The sequence below is a fragment of the Erinaceus europaeus genome, chromosome 10, assembly GCF_950295315.1.
Source record: "Erinaceus europaeus chromosome 10, mEriEur2.1, whole genome shotgun sequence".
NCBI classification, from domain to species: domain Eukaryota; kingdom Metazoa; phylum Chordata; class Mammalia; order Eulipotyphla; family Erinaceidae; genus Erinaceus; species Erinaceus europaeus.
The window spans coordinates 1,667,178-1,685,702 of NC_080171.1; the positions used below are offsets into that span (position 1 = coordinate 1,667,178).

Sequence of the window (18,525 nt, forward strand, 5' to 3'; positions counted from 1 at the left end):
ACAGCATGAATTTGATGTGGCCCTGCAACCCGGGAGCCTGGGCTCAAACCTGGGAGCTGGAGCAGGAAATCTGTGCTCACTGTAGCCCAGGTGTGTACTCTACTCAGCCCAGGTGTGTGCTCTACTCAGCCCAGGTGTGTGCTCTACTCAGCCCAGGTGTGTGCTCTACTCAGCCCAGGTGTGTGCTCTACTCAGCCCAGGTGTGTGCTCTACTCAGCCCAGGTGTGTGCTCTACTCAGCCCAGGTGTGTGCTCTACTCAGCCCAGGTGTGTGCTCTACTCAGCCCAGGTGTGTGCTCTACTCAGCCCAGGTGTGTGCTCTACTCAGCCCAGGTGTGTGCTCTACTCAGCTCAGCTGTGTGCTCTACTCAGCTCAGGTGTGTGCTCTACTCAGCCCAGGTGTGTGCTCTACTCAGCCCAGGTGTGTGCTCTACTCAGCCCAGGTGTGTGCTCTACTCAGCTCAGGTGTGTACTCTACTCAGCCCAGGTGTGTGCTCTACTCAGCCCAGGTGTATGCTCTACTCAGCCCAGGTGTGTGCTCTACTCAGCCCAGGTGTGTGCTCTACTCAGCTCAGGTGTGTACTCTACTCAGCCCAGGTGTGTGCTCTACTCAGCTCAGGTGTGTGCTCTACTCAGCCCAGGTGTGTGCTCTACTCAGCCCAGGTGTGTGCTCTACTCAGCTCAGGTGTGTGCTCTACTCAGCTCAGCTGTGTGCTCTACTCAGCTCAGGTGTGTGCTCTACTCAGCCCAGGTGTGTGCTCTACTCAGCTCAGCTGTGTGCTCTACTCAGCCTAGCTGTGTGCTCTACTCAGCTCAGCTGTGTGCTCTACTCAGCCCAGGTGTGTGCTCTACTCAGCCCAGGTGTGTGCTCTACTCAGCCCAGGTGTGTGCTCTACTCAGCTCAGGTGTGTGCTCTACTCAGCTCAGCTGTGTGCTCTACTCAGCCCAGGTGTGTGCTCTACTCAGCTCAGCTGTGTGCTCTACTCAGCTCAGCTGTGTGCTCTACTCAGCCCAGGTGTGTGCTCTACTCAGCCCAGGTGTGTGCTCTACTCAGCCCAGGTGTGTGCTCTACTCAGCTCAGGTGTGTGCTCTACTCAGCCCAGGTGTGTGCTCTACTCAGCCCAGGTGTGTGCTCTACTCAGCTCAGTTGTGTGCTCTACTCAGCTCAGGTGTGTGCTCTACTCAGCCCAGGTGTGTGCTCTACTCAGCCCAGGTGTGTGCTCTACTCAGCTCAGGTGTGTGCTCTACTCAGCCCAGCTGTGTGCTCTACTCAGCTCAGGTGTGTGCTCTACTCAGCCCAGCTGTGTGCTCTACTCAGCCCAGGTGTGATGAATCTTTATTAGTCACTTTACTACTGGAGGGATGAATCTTTACTAGACACATTACTATAGGAGGGATGACTCTTTACTAGAACACTTTACTACTGGAGCGATGAATCTTTACTAGACCACTTTACTATTCGAGGGATGAATATTTACTAGAACACTTTACTACTGGAGGGATGAATCTTTACTAGACACTTTACTATAGGAGGGATGAATCTTTTCTAGAACACTGTACTATTGGAGGGATGAATCTTTCCTAGAACACTTTACTATTGGAGGGATGAATCTTTACTAGAACACTTTACTATAGGAGGGATGAATCTTTACTAGACACTTTACTATAGGAGGGATGAATCTTTACTAGAACACTGTACTATTGGAGGGATGAATCTTTACTAGAACACTGTACTATTGGAGGGATGAATCTTTACTAGAACACTTTACTATAGGAGGGATGAATCTTTACTAGAACACTTTACTATAGGAGGGATGAATCTTTACTAGACACTTTACTATAGGAGGGATGAATCTTTACTAGAACACTGTACTATTGGAGGGATGAATCTTTACTAGAACACTTTACTATAGAAGGGATGAATCTTTACTAGACACTTTACTATAGGAGGGATGAATCTTTACTAGAACACTGTACTATTGGAGGGATGAATCTTTACTAGAACACTTTACTATAGGAGGGATGAATCTTTACTAGACACTTTACTATAGGAGGGATGAATCTTTACTAGAACACTGTACTATTGGAGGGATGAATCTTTACTAGAACACTTTACTATAGAAGGGATGAATCTTTACTAGACACTTTACTATAGGAGGGATGAATCTTTACTAGAACACTGTACTATTGGAGGGATGAATCTTTACTAGAACACTTTACTATAGGAGGGATGAATCTTTACTAGACACTTTACTATAGGAGGGATGAATCTTTTCTAGAACACTTTACTATAGGAGGGATGAATCTTTACTAGGACACTGTACTATTGGAGGGATGAATCTTTACTAGAACACTGTACTATTGGAGGGATGAATCTTTACTAGAACACTTTACTATAGGAGGGATGAATCTTTACTAGACACTTTACTATAGGAGGGATGAATCTTTTCTAGAACACTGTACTATTGGAGGGATGAATCTTTACTAGAACACTGTACTATTGGAGGGATGAATCTTTACTAGAACACTTTACTATTGGCAAATCACCAAACTCTTCATGAGCAATTGGCATGTGCCTTTTATAGAGTCCATCAGAATACAGGCACTTCTTGGAGAAACAACCCATGCTTGCATGAAATAACTAGCTTCAGGCGGTACCAACACATAAAATAAACAAGTGTAAAGACTGTCATGTGTTCCAGGAAGAAGGCCGGGTGATAGTGCACCTGGTTGAGCACATGTTACAGTGCACAAGAACCTGGGTTCAAGCCTCCAGTTCCCACCTGCAGAGGGCTCACTTCACAAGTGGTGAAACAAGTCTGCAGGTGTCTCTCTTCCTCTCTCCCTTTCTATCTCCTCACTCTCGTGTTTCTCTCTGCCTCTACCCAAATAAATAAATAACTGTTTTTCCAGGAAGAGGACATCATTTTATCTAAATAATCTGAGCAGTTAATCACAAATCCACTTAAGATGTTCAGCACAGTGTGTTAGATCCTTAAATGTCAAGTTTTGACTGTAGTTTTAATAGTAACCATCCCCGGAGCCAAGATGATTCAGATTATTATTATTGTTATCCTTTTTAATTTTTTACTGTTAAAATATTTAGGTCCCTCATCTTAGTTCATTTTTAAAAAATATTTATTTATTATTTATTCCCTTTTGTTGCCTTTGTTGTTTTCTTATTGTTGTAGTTATGACTGATGTCATTGTTGTTGGATAGGACAGAGAGAAATGGAGAGAGGAGGGGAAGGCAGAGGGGGAGAGAAAGATAGACACCTGCAGACCTGCTTCACCACTTGTGAAGTGACTCCCCTGCAGGTGGGGAGCTGAGGGCTCGAACTGGGATCCCCAATGCAGGTCCTTGCGCTTTGCACCACCTGTGCTTAACCTGTTGTGCTACCACCCTACTCCCATCTTATTTCATTTTATTGTTTAGACAGAGAGGCAGAAAAGCAGAGAGAGACCATAGCACTTAAATCTCTTTCTTTATCTTTATTTTATATTTATTTGTTGGATAAAGTCAGCCAGAAATGGACAAATGAAGGGGGAGTAAGAGAGGGAGAAAGACAGAGAGCCAGCTGCTTCACCACTCACTAAGCTTTCCCCCTGCAGGTGGGGACCAGGAGGGCCTCAAACCCGGGCCCTTGCATATTGTGACATGTGTGCTCAAGCAGGTGTGCCACCAGCTGGTCCCCAAAATGTTTTTCAGTTGGTGGGAGACTGGGCTTAACCCTGGATTAAGCTCATGGTAGAGTAGCAAGCACACTGTCCAGGTGAGTTATTGGGTTAGTCCAGGTTATTTGTTTTAAAACGGCAAGTGTACATCCACATTAAGCAACCATTCAGTCCGCCCTCCACCCGTTACCTCTCACCAGTCAACTTGGTTCCTTTCTCCACAGAGGTGACCACCCACTGCCCGCCTGCCATCGACCTCTTTGGTAAACAGACTCCTAAGCTTTGGGATGGGGGCGTACTGTCACTGATGTCTCCTTCGAAGATCCATGTGACGCCAAGTCCAGTTAGGACAGCTTGAGTGGCATAGAGAATGATTCTTAAGGACTAAACTGTCGTTTTTTTTCTTTTCTGTGAGATGTAATGGAGTTCAGTGATGACACATTTCTCACCTGTGTTCTGGTCCAGGATGAATTGAAAATGTTTTTGAAAGCTGCCGGAAGCAAGCTTGTAGTCATTGAGTTCACAGCCAAATGGTGTGGCCCCTGCAAGAGGATCTCACCTCTTATTCATGTAAGTGTCTTCAAGATCAATTTGATAGTGTTGGAAGGAATTGAGAGTCCTCAAGGTCTTCCTGTAAACCCTAACAATATGACTATTAAAGAGCCACTAAGGAATCGTAGGTCTTGAAACATCTTGATAAGCCTGAAGATAATATGCCAAGATCTGATTAGATAACTGGCACACATCACAAGACGAATACAGAGCAGAGGAGATAGCATCATGGTTCTGCAGAGAGACTCTCATGCCTGAGGCTTCAAAGTTCAAGATTCAGCCCCCAGCACCACCATCAGCCAGAGCTGACCAGTGTTCTGGGGGAAGAAAGAAAAAGGAAAGGAAAAGGAAAGAGGAAGGAGGAGGAGGAGGGAGAGGAGGAAAAAGAAGATGACTAAAACTACTTGTACGGATTATCCTGCCAGGAATATCAAGATGTACAGAGAATAGAATTGTGGAAGACAACGGACTACTCCTAATGACAACAGCCCCAGAGTCTAAGACTTCCAAATGTCGGAACACGTCACACATAAACTTGATGCTTGTCTGTAACTATAATATGCAACAATAAACTGCTCTCTGTGCTTCAGCCCGATCACAGAAGAAACCACGCCTCACATATTCTCTTTGCTCTGACCCGCTCGTAAAGTGTTTCAGGAAAGCATCTGCTTGGTGGCAGCTGTGCACTGACATCCCATCTTCATCCCACACGTGTGGTCTCGCCTCCTACGGAGCTCCCAAACTAAGGCTCTGCTTTTTCTACAGTGTCCTACCTACTTACTTTTTCTATTGCCTCATTTGAAAACTGTCATCATTGTGTCTCTCTGCCTCTTTCCCTTTTTCTACTTTTGTATAACATATTGCAGAAAGAGCTGCAGGGCATTTTCTTTGCAATCTTTCCTAGTGTACAGCAGCTTCACGCTTACTGCTCAATGCTGAGAAAACTACTCTCCCAAATTTAAAGTTTTATTTTTTTTAATTTAATAATGATTGACAAGACCATAGGACAAGAGGGGTACAATTGCACAGAATTCCCACCAACAGTTCCCTGTCCCATTCCCTCACCTCCATTGGAAGCTTCCCTATTCTTTATCCCTCTGGGAACATAGACCAGAATTCTTTATGGGAAGCAGAGGGGGTGAGTTCTGGCTTCTGTCATTGCTTCTCCACTGGACATGGGTGTTGGCATGTGGACCCACACCCCCAGGCTATTCCTATCTTTCCTTGGTGGGGCAGGGATCTGGGGAGGGGAGGTTCCAGGACACATGGGTGAGGCTGTCTGTCCAGGGAAGTCAGGCTGCATCGTGGTAACATTTGCAACTTAGTGGCTGAAAAAGCATTAAGATACAAAGTATGACAAATTGATAATTTACTCAATTGAAATACTACCGTTGGCTTTCAACATGTCTTTGTCATTTCAGCTTTTTTTCTGGAAGTCTTGTATCTCCCTGAATTAATTCTAACCATGGTTATAGCCTTTGACATTTAATTGGAAATAAACTCATACCCAAATTAAGAAACTGGTTAATTATACTGCCACATCTACTGTACAGCTAAAGTTTTAGGAGTATCCAGAGGGGATATAGCATCTGATAAGTTCTTCTATTGTGACATTCAGAATAACTTTGAGAGAGTTCCTGATCTCAGCTTCAGGAATATAAACATGCCCACAGGCCACATAACTGAAGTAAGCAAATTCCAAGAGTCAATGAGAGATGTTTTATAAAGTACAACGAAATCTACAACTTGTGTTCTCTCACTCTCCGCATATCTTTTTTTTTTTTCTTTCCCTCCAGGGTTATTGCTGGGCTCAGTGCCTGCACCATGAATCCACCGCTCCTGGAGGCCATTTTTTTTCCCTTTTGTTGCCCTTGTTGTTGTAGCCTCGTTGTGGTTATTATTATTGCCATTGTTGATGTCGTTCGTATTTGTTGTTGGGTAGGACAGAGAGAAATGGAGAGAGGAGGGGAAGACAGAGGAGGGAGGAGAAAGATAGACACCTGCAGACCCCCTTCACCACCTGTGAAGCGACTCCCCTGCAGGTGGGGAGCCAGGGGCTCCAATCAGGATCCTTATGCCCGCCCTTGGCACTTTGCGCCACCTGCGCTTAACCCACTGCGCTACAGCCCAATCCCCTGCATATCTTTTTTTAATGTTGTATTTATTAATAACACACACAGAGAGAATCATAGTATCACTGTTACGTGCACTGCTGGGGTTCGAACTTGGGATCTCAAGCTTGAGAGTCCAGCACTTTACCCACCGCCTCCCAGAGCACACCCCTCCCTGCGTGTCTTCAGACCTCCTTGGGGGCAGCAGGTCTGGGGCTGTGCCATCCAGGCCTGAGCATTTGCCCTGTGCCTGCCCTCACACTGAGATTCAGCTCTTTCAGACCTAGGTCTTGTCTCTTTGGAGGCTGGCCTCTCATTGCCCTGCTTTCACCTGGTTTGTGGGAGAACCCAGCCCAAGGCAAACATGACTTTTGAACTTATTTGGGCTCATGCACACTGTGCAATAATACACTGAGCAGTTCTGAAGACACAAATCCTTGAAGTGGAGTAGGGGTGCGAGGCATTTTCCAAGACTTTGATAAAGCATATATATATATGGGAGTCGGGGTGGTAGCACAGCGAAGCACAGGGACCAGCATAAGGATCCCAGTTTGAGCCCCCGGCTCCCCACCTGCAGGGGAGTCGCTCACAGGTGGTGAAGCAGGTCTGCAGGTGTCTGTCTTTCTCTCCCCCTCTCTGTCTTTCCTTCCTCTCTCCATTTCTCTCTGTCCTATCCAACAACGATGACATCAATAACAACAACAATCATAACTACAACAACAAGGGCAACAAAAGGGAAAATAAATATTTTTTTAAGTTCATTAAATATATATATATATATATTACAACAAGAGAATGTGAATCATAAGCGATCATTTTCCTTATCTGCTTATTTTTATTTTATTTATTTCATGAGATAAAGAGTAAGGCCAAGAGCAGCCTGTTGGCATGTGAAAGAACAGGGTTCAAATCTCAAACCTCACACTTGGAAGTCCAAGGCTCTAACCACTATGCCACGTCTTATGCATCTGAATGGCTTAAAGCAGTAGGTCTCAGGCTAGCAGAATATCTCACCTAGACAGCGCACTGCTTTGTCCTCCCTGCAGGAAACCCAACACATTAGGGTCATCACCACTTAAAACAGGTAACTAGACCTGCTTGAGCTATGACCTTAAAGCAAGTCAGCAAGCTGTTGATATCACCTTAAAGTACAGACTCAGGACCATTACAGAAATAGTTGGTTCATGCCCTCCCCTTGGGGCCGTTACCAACCATTGTCACCACTGCTCTCAGAGATGCTTCCAGGGGAAAAAGAAAGAAAGAGAGAGAGAAAGAAAGAAAGAAAGAAGTGAAGAGAAAAGGAAAGACATGAAAAGAAAAGAAAAGAAAAGAAAAGAAAAGAAAAGAAAAGAAAAGAAAAGAAAAGAAAAGAAAAGAAGAGGAAAGAAAAAGAAAAGAAACTGAAGCAGGAGAAAAGTGCTCCCTCTGTCTCTGCACATTTTTCTCTGGGAGTGCTTTCACCAGAAGGACCTCACAGGAGGACAGAAGAGAGCTCAGATGGTCCTGGGGACAGGAGGCAAGGAGGTCAACACAAACAGCTCCACCTCACCTCCGTCACAGGAGCATCAGCCAGCCTGTAGGCAGCCTCGCCACGGCCCCCAAGACAAGGCGGCGAGTGGCCTGCGGCAGCGGGGTCCTGGCTCCAGAGGACTGCGTGCTGAAGACAGACTCCCATGGGGAAAAGGCTATTTCTCCACCCCGCAGGGTAAAAACTGGGAAATGGTGTGCATTTTATTACTTCTTTACCTTAGATCCTTTTTGCAATCTTGAATTGTTAATCTTCAATTTGATTTTCAAGTCTCTGGGTCAATAGAGTTTTTTTTAATATTTTTTATTTTATTAAGTTTTTAGGTGAGAAACAGAAAAATTGAGAAAAGGGGGGTAGAGAAGGGAGAGAGACAGAGAGACACCTGCAGCCCTGCTTCACTGCTCATAAAGTGGTTCCCCCTGAAGGTTGGGCCTGGGGGCTTCAACCCGGGTCCTTGTGCAGTGTAACATGTGCACTCTGCAGGGTGCACCACCCCCAGCCCCAAAATCATTAGTTTTGACCTGACACTTGACTTTGGGGCTTCAAGTTCCAATGCAGTGAAGGGCCAGAAGGAGGTTGAGCTCTTTAGTGAACTCTGAGCACATTCCTGGCTTCTTGCCATAGGATGGTATCTTTAGGATGTGTCTTAACACTAAGCTAATAGGGAATTTGTTGTGTTTTATTTTGAAGGCAATGTCTTTACAGTACAAAGATGTGATCTTTGCTAATGTGGATGTGGACGAATCTCAGGTAACTGTCTGAAATCCTTCCATGTAGAAAGACACAAACACACACACACAGTGCTCTGATGCAGTCCTGCGGGGCGGAGAGCACTGGCCGGGGTTCTATTTTAACCGATTTAAAATCAAGTCAAATTGCACAATGTGTTGGTAAATTATAGTAGACTCCCTTATAATACTCTTGTGTGTTTTATATTACTGAAAAAACAAACAGATAAACAAAAACAGCTGGTGTCAGGGGGCAGCTCACCAGACAGAGCTCTGGCCTCACCATATCTGGGGCCCAAACTCTGACCTTTGACACCACAGGGATACACTATGAACAGCGCCCAAGTGGGCACCAGCCTCTCTCCCCTGCCTCCCACTCTTTAAAAAATTAAAATGTTCGGCATCATGCTGGCATCCACCTTCTGCAACCCACAATGACCCAGGGTCCACGCTCCCAGAGGGATAAAGAATGGGAAAGCCATCAGGGGAGGGGATGGGATATAGAGATCTGGTGGTGGGAACTGTGTGGGGTTGTACCCCTCTTATCCTACGGTTTTGTTAATGTCTCCTTTTTTAAATAAATAAATATTAAAATGTAAGGGCTGGTGGAAGAACCCACTTGGAGATGTTGTGCTTTACCATGTGTGTGACCCAAGTTCAGGCCCAGAAACCACACTGCATTGAAGGCAGCTTCAGTACTGTGGTCTCTCTCTCCCTCTCTCTCTCTCTGTCTCTGTCTCTCCACTTCTCTGCCTCTCTCTCTCCTCTCTCTCTCTCTCGCTCTCTCTCCCTCTCCATTTCTCTCCATTTCTCTCTCTTGCTCTCTCTCCCTCTCCATTTCTCTCCATCTCTCTCTCCTCTCTCTCTCTCTCTCTCTCTCTCTCTCACACACACACACACACACACACACACACATGTTCATAGTCACACATGATGGTTGTAAGTCACTACACAACACCCTAACGAAGTCCTCTGCTCCACTGTGACCTACTTAATTCTCACAAAGTCTGAGACGCAGTCTATGGAGTTGGTGCACTGCACCACAGGAAAGGACTCTGGGGTGGGAGCAGCGTTCGGGTCCTGGAACATGATGGTGGAAGAGGACCTGGGTGGGGGGTGAGAGTGTTATATGGACAGCTGAAAGGTGTGAGACATGTGCCAACTACTGTGTGTTACTGTTGACTGTAAACCGTTAATTTTTTTTTGTAAGTGGATGTTTTTAAATCCTCCCATCACGTGTCTTCCTTCAACCCCAAAACAACATGGCGATGCCCCTGACCAATAAACACAATGTCTCTACAAAGCCTCCTCCCTGGCATTTGCTTATTTACAGTGAGGAAAAGCAACAACAAGTATGTAAGATTAAATCTGCATTGTCGAATAACACGAACACATATCATTCATTCTTTCAGCCTTTTGATGTGTGTGTGTTGTAGCAGCTCACCTCTAAGCACCTCAGCACTTTTATTGCCCAAACTGTAGAAACAGAATAAGAAGCGCGCGGCACGGCTGCAGGGCATGCCGACGTTCCATTTCCTTCAGGCTTGGTGCAGACGGGACAGAGTTTGATTCCTGTCTTTGATGAAGAGCAAAGCACAGTCAGGGTCTTTCTCCCATGGTCACACACCTGCAGCCGTCAGCACAATCAGTCTCCCAGCCACTGTGTGGCTTTTGCAGTGACACTGGGAGTTCTGGCAGGCACCAGGGCGTACCCTCACCTCCCCCCGATCACTGGCAACCAGGCATCTGAACCCTGTGTTCCAGTCGCCGATTCTGACCATTTCATGTAAGTGGAACCATGGCATGCACGTGTCTTCTCTGACACACTTCTCCCCCTTAGACTGTGTTCTCCAGGTCCATTCATGTGAAAGCATATAGCTACTTTATTCATTTTTGCTCTTGCATACTTCGGGGGGATTTTTATTTGCAAGTGTCTCTCTGTCTCTCCTTCTCCAACCTCTTTCCCTCCCAATTTCTTATTTATTTATCTATTTATTTTTCACTGCTCCTGTCACCAAAGGTCTGTGTCCCCATCCCTACCTCCTACAAATGTGAAAAAAGTCACCCTATATCTACAACTGTGAGGAGACTGCAGCAGGCTCCGTTCTCTCTGTTCCCCATGAGGGGAGCCATCCTGCAGCTGCCCTTCCCTCCTGCCCGAGTCTGAGCATCATGAGGGGAGCCGTCCCGCAGCAGCTGCCCTTCCCTCCTGCCCGAGTCTGAGCATCATCTCCTCCAGCTCCACCCACTTCATCCCAAAGGACACAGTATCATCTTTTTTATTGCTTCATAGTACTCTGTTGAGAATATGTCCCAGAACTTTTTATCCAGTCATCTGTGAAAGGGCATTTTGGTTGTTTCCAGGTTTTTGTGAAGAGAACCGCACTGAGCATGGAGGTATAAATATCCCTTTGAATCGGTGTATGATCTCTTTTGGGTAAATACGAGGAGCGGGCCACGTGTGTCTCTTCTTTAGAGAACCGTCTATTCATATCTTCTACCCACTTTTTTTACTGTGTGTTCTTTTTCTTCCTGTTGAGTTGTGTGAGTTCGTGACCTGTTTGAGATCATCCTCTTGTCTGAAGTGTGGGGTGCAAATCTCTTGCCCCACTTGCTGGAGTCCTTCTGTTTCATTTCCGTCTTTTTGAATAGTCGTGCTGTGCAGTTTGCTCTTGTTACTTCTCTGCTGTCTGTGCATTTGCCATGCCGGCTTTTGCTGAGCCACCAGGTGGTTACTGTCATGCCTGCTTTGCACTTGTTTCTATATTAGGCAGTGGGGCCGGGGTTATGTCTCTGGTTATCCCCTTGGGCTGCTGTAAACTCTAGGTAGTGTGTACACATGGCTTCTCTGTAGAGTTTCCATCTGTCTTCAAGCCACGGGGGCTGGCTACGGAGTGGCGGTTGTGTTTGAAGGAGCAGGACTCGATTTACCATCTGGCCATCAGCTGCGGCCCGTCACCTTGAGCTGCAGCTGCTACCAATCACCTTCTGACTGTTGCCTGAGTTTGGGGGCAGAGCAGCCTGTCAGGCACAGCCCCTGCTGCTGGGGAGACCCCACCCCCAGTTCAGCAGACTCACCCGAGGCCAAGGGCCAAAGCTCAGAGGTGCCCGCCCCCCAACAGCCAGCACCTGAGCAGCCTTGACTGCTGATGCTGAGATAAGACGGTCCCGTTTGCTGCCAGAGCTCCCAGCCGCTGGGTGCTTGGCCTCAGTCCCGCGCCCCCTCTCACCCCGTCCACACACACCAGCACCCACCTGAGGCTTCGGTGTCTACAGACGTCCCAGTTGCAGTTTGTCGGGGTTTGTGGGTTCGATGGTTCTCCATATTTGTTGTTTTTTTTGGGGGGGTGAGTCTTAGCTGTTTGCTGTTACTCTGTCCTCTCTCAATCTCTCCAGTCCTTCCCACACCTTCCCAGGCTGGTGAGCTCTCCAGGTGCTGTGTAGTATTCCACTGTGTGGATAAGACACCTTTGATCCGTCCATTTATAGGTGAGTGTTGGTGTTGGTCAGACACTGTTAGGGATAACCTCAGCGTAAGCATCGTGCTTGTCTGTGTGTCTTGGCTACATGTCTCGGAGCTGAGCTGTTGAGCGGTCTAGTCACTCCAGGCCTGACTTTTGGATGAGCTGCAAGACTGACTGTTCCCCGAGCAGCCGTGGCATGCTGGCATCTCACCAGACCACTGTTTCTGGTCTCCATTTTACATTCCTGTCAGCAATGTACAGAGGTAGTGGCTGCTCCCCCTTCACCAGCTCACGTTACTGTTCACCTTTCCAATTAAAGCTCTTAGGGCAGAGGGAGATAGCATAATGGTTATACAAATAGACTCTCACGCCAGACACTCTGAAGGCCCAGGTTCAATCCCCAGCACCACCATCACCCAGAGCTGAACAGTGAATGAGAGAGAGAGGGAGACAGAGAGAGAGATAAAGAGAGAGAGAGAAAGAGAGAGAGAAAGAGAGGGAGGGAGGGAGGGAGAGAGAGAGGGGAGAGAGAGAAAGAGAGAGAGAGAAAGAGAGGGAGGGAGGGAGGGAGAGAGAGAGGGGGAGAGAGAGAGAAAGAGAGAGAGAGAAAGAGAGAGAGAGAGGGAGAGAGGGAGGGAGAGAGAGAGAGGGAGAGAGAGAGAAAGAGAGGCAGAGAGAGAGGGAGGGTAGGAGAGAGAGAGGGAGAGAGAGAGAGAAAGAGAGAGAGAAAAAGAGAGAGAAAGAGAGAGAGAGGGAGGAGCTATTTAAAGCTCTTAGTCTATCAAGGTAAAACAAAATAAAAGTAGATTGCCCTTCCAGTTGTAGTTTGTTAGTTGACCACTGTGGCCAAGGGAGTGGTGGTGGAAAGCGGGAGAAATACAGTGCCAGGAAATGAGAGTTAAGTGAGAGACACAAGTCAGCCAGTTTTCTTTTGCCTACAACACAAGATCACCACCAAAACCAGCACTGGAAAGCAGACTGTTTAAATTAAAAAGCATAGAAATTCTTTGCATGTTTTGGCCTTTGGTCCTAAGTCTTCCACAAATATGAACATGAAGAGGAGCTTCTATAAGAAAGAGTCGCGTCAGACTTACTATCTGCTGAGACAACCCAGCCTATTAGAGCACCGACTCACATACCTGAGGTTCCAGAGGCTACAGGTTCAATTCCCACCTTTGCTATAGTTGAGCAGTGTTCTGGTCTCCCTCTCCCTCTTGCTCCTCTCTCTCTCTCGTAATAAAGAAATTAATCTGAAAAGAGAAGGCCAATGCTAAGCCATCGAATACTCAGCACACCGGCGGCTCTGCAGACACTGCACTCCTTCTTGGCACACTCTTTCATGCTCCCTCTCACCATGTTGTCTTCTACTGGGCCCCTCTGGAGTTTCCACAAGCTCCATGACATGTGAGTGATATTTAGAGGACTGTATTCTGCCATTTGCAAGAACATGGATGGGCCTTGAGTGTTATTAAGCTAAATAAGAAAAGATACACAGAAACAGGCAAGACGTGCAAATTCTCACTTAAATGTTGAACCAACCTAAAATATCATCAAATGTGTTTTTTTTAAAAAAACGAGGGGGCCAGGCGGTGTCGCACCTGGTTAAGTGCTCACATTACAGTGTGCAAGAATCCAGGTTCAAGCCCCTGGTCCCCGCCTGCATGGGGAAAGCTTCATAAGTGGTGAAGCAGTGCTGCAGGTGTCTCTCTGTCTCTCTCCCTCTCTATCTCCCCCTCCCTTCTCAATTTCTCACTATCTCTACCCAATAATAAATAATAAAAAAGTAGGGTGTGAAGATGGTGGTTAGCAGGATGCAAAAAGAGAGGCTGAGAAGAAGTAAGATGTTTAGGGCACAAGCTCACTCCCAGCCGTCAGCGGTGCAGAACTCTGAAGCACAGGACATGGACAGAGACGGCAGAACATGCTGTCCTGAGGCGATGGGACAGTCTCACTTCAGTGACACTCACGGTGCAGTAGACAGATGTGCCCAGTTAACACATGGGCAGATCCAACAACATCTCAGAACTGATCACCAAAAACAGGAGGATGAAAGCACTAGAGCCGGCCCGATACAGCACGTGGGCAGTGCGCTGCTTTGCCACGTCAGAGAACCAGGTTCAAGCCCAGGCCCCACCACATTGAAAGCAGCTCCCATTCTGTGGTTCATTCTACCCTCCAGTAAATAAAGAAGTAAACAGATGAAGCAGTGGTCATCTAGTCCATCGGCATCCATTCTGCCCAGCCTCCCTGCCCCAGCCTCCCTGCCCCAGCCTCTCCAGACTCAGAATAAGAAAGCGCAGAAAACACTCGACCATGATTTTCTTTTTTTTTTAACAATTTTTAAATATTTATTTATTTATTCCCTTTCGTTGCCCTTGTTTTTTTATTATTGTTGTAATTATTATTATTGTTATTGATGTCATTGTTAGGTAGGACAGAGAGAAATGGAGAGAGGAGGGGAAGACAGAGAGGGGGAGAGAAAGACAGACACCTGCAGACCTGCTTCACCGCCTGTGAAGTGACTCCCCTGCAGGTGGGGAGCCAGGGGCTCGAACCGGGATCCTCACGCCAGTCCTCACGCTTTGTGCCACCTGCACTTACCCAGCTGTGCTACCGCCCAACTCCCTTGACCATCATTTTCTGCCCTGACTTATCTGGAGGGTCCAGAAGCGTGTTAGGAAAGTTCTTGGTAGGAGTCTGCAAAGCGTCAGTCGCCCTGGGCTTGCAGGCCTACCTGCCAAGGGCACTGTGCCTGCACAGGAAGGAAGAGGACCCCGAGACTGTGACTTCACGCTTTTTCTCTCCTTTCCCAGGAGCTGGCCGAAACCTACAACATCAAAGCGGTCCCCACATTTCAGCTGTTCAAGCAAACTCGGACGGTAGGTTCCCACGGTAACTGGCAGGACCAGACTACATCAGAGAACCATAAAGTCTTTTTAAGAGAGGCATGGGGTGGCCTGGATGGATAAAAGAACTGCATGTATTTTAAGTTTTTATTTATAAAATGGAAACAATGACAAGACCACAGGATAAGAGGGGTACAGTTCCACACAGTTCCCGGCACTGAAACTCCATATCCCATTACCTCCCCTGATTCAATGGACCCAGGGTCACTGTGGGGAGCAGAAGGTGGAAGGTCTGGCTTCTGTCGTTGCTTCCCCGCTGAGCATGGGCATTCTTGGTTTCTGAACTTTACCTACAGGCAAAAACTGGGGAAAGAAACAAAAAAGTGCAAGATTAAATCTCCCCATTTAGAGTAGCTGAGGTATCTGAGGTAAGCAGCTTCATAAGAGAAGCAGCCCTACCTGAGCAGAAACAGAAATCATCTACCCAAAATTTCATCTACCCCGATGAAATTCTTACACAAAGTTAAAGTATGACAGCTCTTGGGAAATGCTAGTCAAAAATGGTTCCAAGTAACTCTGAGTGGGTGAGCATGCTGGTCCTAGAGTGAGACTGTTTTGTTTTTTCAAATGCAAAGTTTACCATGTCTGAGCATTCTCCTTAACCACCTTTTTGTATCTTAGCTGGTCTCTCAATGAAATGGTCACAGCACGTTTACACCTCACAGAATCAAATGACTGAACATGACCAAATTGTTAGACTTACCTGCTAGGCATTAGAAGCTCAGCGTGCTGGGGTCGTTATTATCACAAAGGTATTCGTGAAATAAAATGTCTCAAATACTTGGTGCGTTGAAAGTAGTATGTACAGCAATGACCAGGATTTTGACAGTTGTGCTCACCTTATGAAGGGTGATTTTGCAACATACTTCAAAGGAACATTCAATTCCTATCACAAAATTATCATATCCTTGGAAACTTTTACTACAGAAACACCTTCAGTAAAAACAAGTGAATATGGGGCCAGGTTAAGCATACACATTACAGTGCTCAAGGACCCAGGTTCAAGCCCCTGGTCCCCACCTGCAGGGGGAGAAGCTTTGTGAGTGGTGAAGCAGGGCTGCAGGTGTCTCTCTGTCTCTTTTTCTTTCTATCTCCTCCTCCCCTCTCAATTTCTCTCTGTCTCTATCCAGTAATAAATAACTATTTTTTAAAAAGTGAGTAGCAAAAGTATTTTTTAATTTTCATTACCTTTATTTATTTACTGGAGAGAGAGACAGTCAGAAATCAAGAGGTAAGGGGTGACAGAGAGGAATAGAAAAAGAGAGACACCTGCAGCCCTGCTTCACCACTAGAAAAGCTTCCGCCCTGCAGACGGGGAACCAGGGCTGGAACCAGTGTCCTTGCGCACCGCAGTGTGTGCTCAGCCAAGTGAACCACCACCTGCCCCTATAATGGTATTATTTCTAATTTTTAAAAAGTGGACGTATTCAAAATAATAGTAATATAATGACTGTGTTGTGATACATCTATTCAGTGTAATAGGATGCACTTTGACAGTGTTATGCAAATATACGCAATTTTGCAAAATATATGCAAAGTAAAAAAACAGTTGTGCATAGTCCACATAGTGGCTCACGTGGGAGAGTGCCCACATCACTACCTGTGAGGACCCATGTTCAAGTCCCCAGTCCCCAGCTACAGTGTGGAGGCTTCATGAGCAACGTAGCAGTGATAAAATCATCACCCTCTTTCTTGGTCTTTATTTTTTTTAAGTGGCCACCGGGAGCTGTGGTAGTCCCAAGCCTGGCAGCAACCTGAGTGGCAAAAGAAAAAAAGTGGCTTAATCTCTGTGAACATAATGGCAATATCAGCAACATCAAGAGTGGGAGCCTTTGACACGCTAGCCACAGATTTTTACTTTCAATCTGATTATATGCGCTTGCTGTACCATGATTGGTGCAATACATTTGAACTATTTTAAAATGCATCCTCCACTCCCCACACCTACATCTGTTTGTAGCATCTCATTACCTTCTCCTCCTTCATCTCCAAAATGTGTTCACCTGCCTGAAGGGTCTGTCTCCTTCGTGGCTTCCTGGCTTGAGCAAGCAGCTTCCTGTCACCGCCCCAGCCCCACTGTGACTGCATTCTTCTCTGCGCTAGGAGACTACAGCATCCTCTTTTAGACCTGAAATTTAGACATTTATTTTTGCTACCATTTTCCTTTTTTAATGAGAGAGAGAGAGAGAGAGAGAGGACACCAGAGCACCACGCTAGCGCCCAGAGCTCTGTGTCTTAAACCTGCTTCCTCATGCTTGAGAAGGCAGCTGTGGCCTCTGCACCCCCCCCTAGCAGTGCTCTGGTTTTCCTACAAAGAATCATGCCTTCATGGGGGCTGGGCAATGCTGCGCTGGTTAAGCACAAACACCTCCATGCTCAGGGGTCTGGGTTTCAGCCCTCAGGCCCCACCTGCAGGGTGAGCCACAAAGCAGGTCTGCAGCTTCTTTCTCTCCCTCTATCTCCTCTCCATTTTGTTTCTCTCTGTCCTCTCAAATAAAATAGATTTTAAAAAATAAAGTAGAAAGGGGAAAATGGGTGCCAGCACCAGTGACAACCCTGGAGGCAAAAACCAAAACCAGAATGAGTCCTGCCCTCCCCACCCCTTGTTAGTCTCCACCTCCAGACCAGACTCTGCACTTCATCCCATGGAGAATGAAGCCTTGGCCAGTCAGAGCTAATTCTGAGCCTGCATGCAGAGACTCCTTTCCTGCACGGAGATCCTGTCGTCTGCCACCAGTCATCTCCCCGGCCCAAGACTTCTTGAATTTTACTGAATGTGGATTCAGGAAGATGCAGAAACCACAGGCAGCCTGCCGGAGAAGCCACCATTCTGCCGAAGCAGAGCCAAGTCCAGGGTGCCCGGGGTCCCACTGCACCCTGAATCCACTCCTCGCTGCATCCTCAAGTACACACACACACACAGCCTCTTCAGTGATGCAGATTTGAGATGACTCGGGTCAATGCTGACAAGAAGGGAAAAAAGCCTTCCAGTGAGTTTATCCACTGCTCCTTCTGACTGACCTTCATGCCACACTAATTCCTGAAAGGACACAATGGCTGCTGCTCCCCTAACCTCTACTCAGTCCTCATCTGCCCCACTGATACTCACCAAGGGCCTTATGGTACCAGTTCTGATAGCCTCCTCCACCTTTCTGTTTCTTGCTGGACTCATTAGTTCCTGTGTTCTGGAAACTTCCTTCTCCTTTTGTCTTTTATCCTGGATAAGCCCAAAGCTCTCTTTGACTCCTTGTCTCCTGCTGTCCTCAGATATGTGTCTCAAAGTTCTCTTTTTCCATTATACCTCCTCTCTTTTTGTAATTTCACCCTTACTTCTTGGTTTCAGCTGTAAGTACGTGGAACGTAGGTGATTGTGACAGTCCTCTCCACCTTGATTTCAACCCTACAGCTCCGATCTCTATTACAAATAGATCCCTTACTTGAAATTTGACATCACCTCCATTGCTTACAGAGCCAAGACTCATTCTTGTAGTCACGTCTCACATTCCAGCCTGGTCCTAATTTGACCCATCTACCGTCAGAGCTCCGCTTCTGCTTGACTTCC

General features: G+C 46.7%; 1 protein-coding gene across 3 annotated transcripts in view; it reads left to right on the forward strand.

Moving 5' to 3' along the window:
- Positions 1-3,895: 3,895 nt before the first annotated feature.
- LOC132540694 (thioredoxin domain-containing protein 8-like) overlaps positions 3,896-18,525 on the forward strand; it is a 30,220-nt gene continuing 15,590 nt past the window's right edge. For 2 of the 3 annotated variants that reach the window (XM_060198896.1, XM_060198897.1), the window contains exons 1-4: positions 3,896-3,937; positions 4,140-4,244; positions 8,556-8,615; positions 14,871-14,936. In XM_060198896.1, coding sequence (XP_060054879.1) covers positions 4,152-4,244; positions 8,556-8,615; positions 14,871-14,936 — 219 coding nt within the window. In that variant the 5' untranslated portion in view covers positions 3,896-3,937; positions 4,140-4,151. Of the gene's footprint in view, positions 3,938-4,139; positions 4,245-8,555; positions 8,616-14,870; positions 14,937-15,584; positions 15,744-18,525 lie in introns of those variants that run through there. The other variant, XM_060198898.1, reaches the window with a different exon arrangement.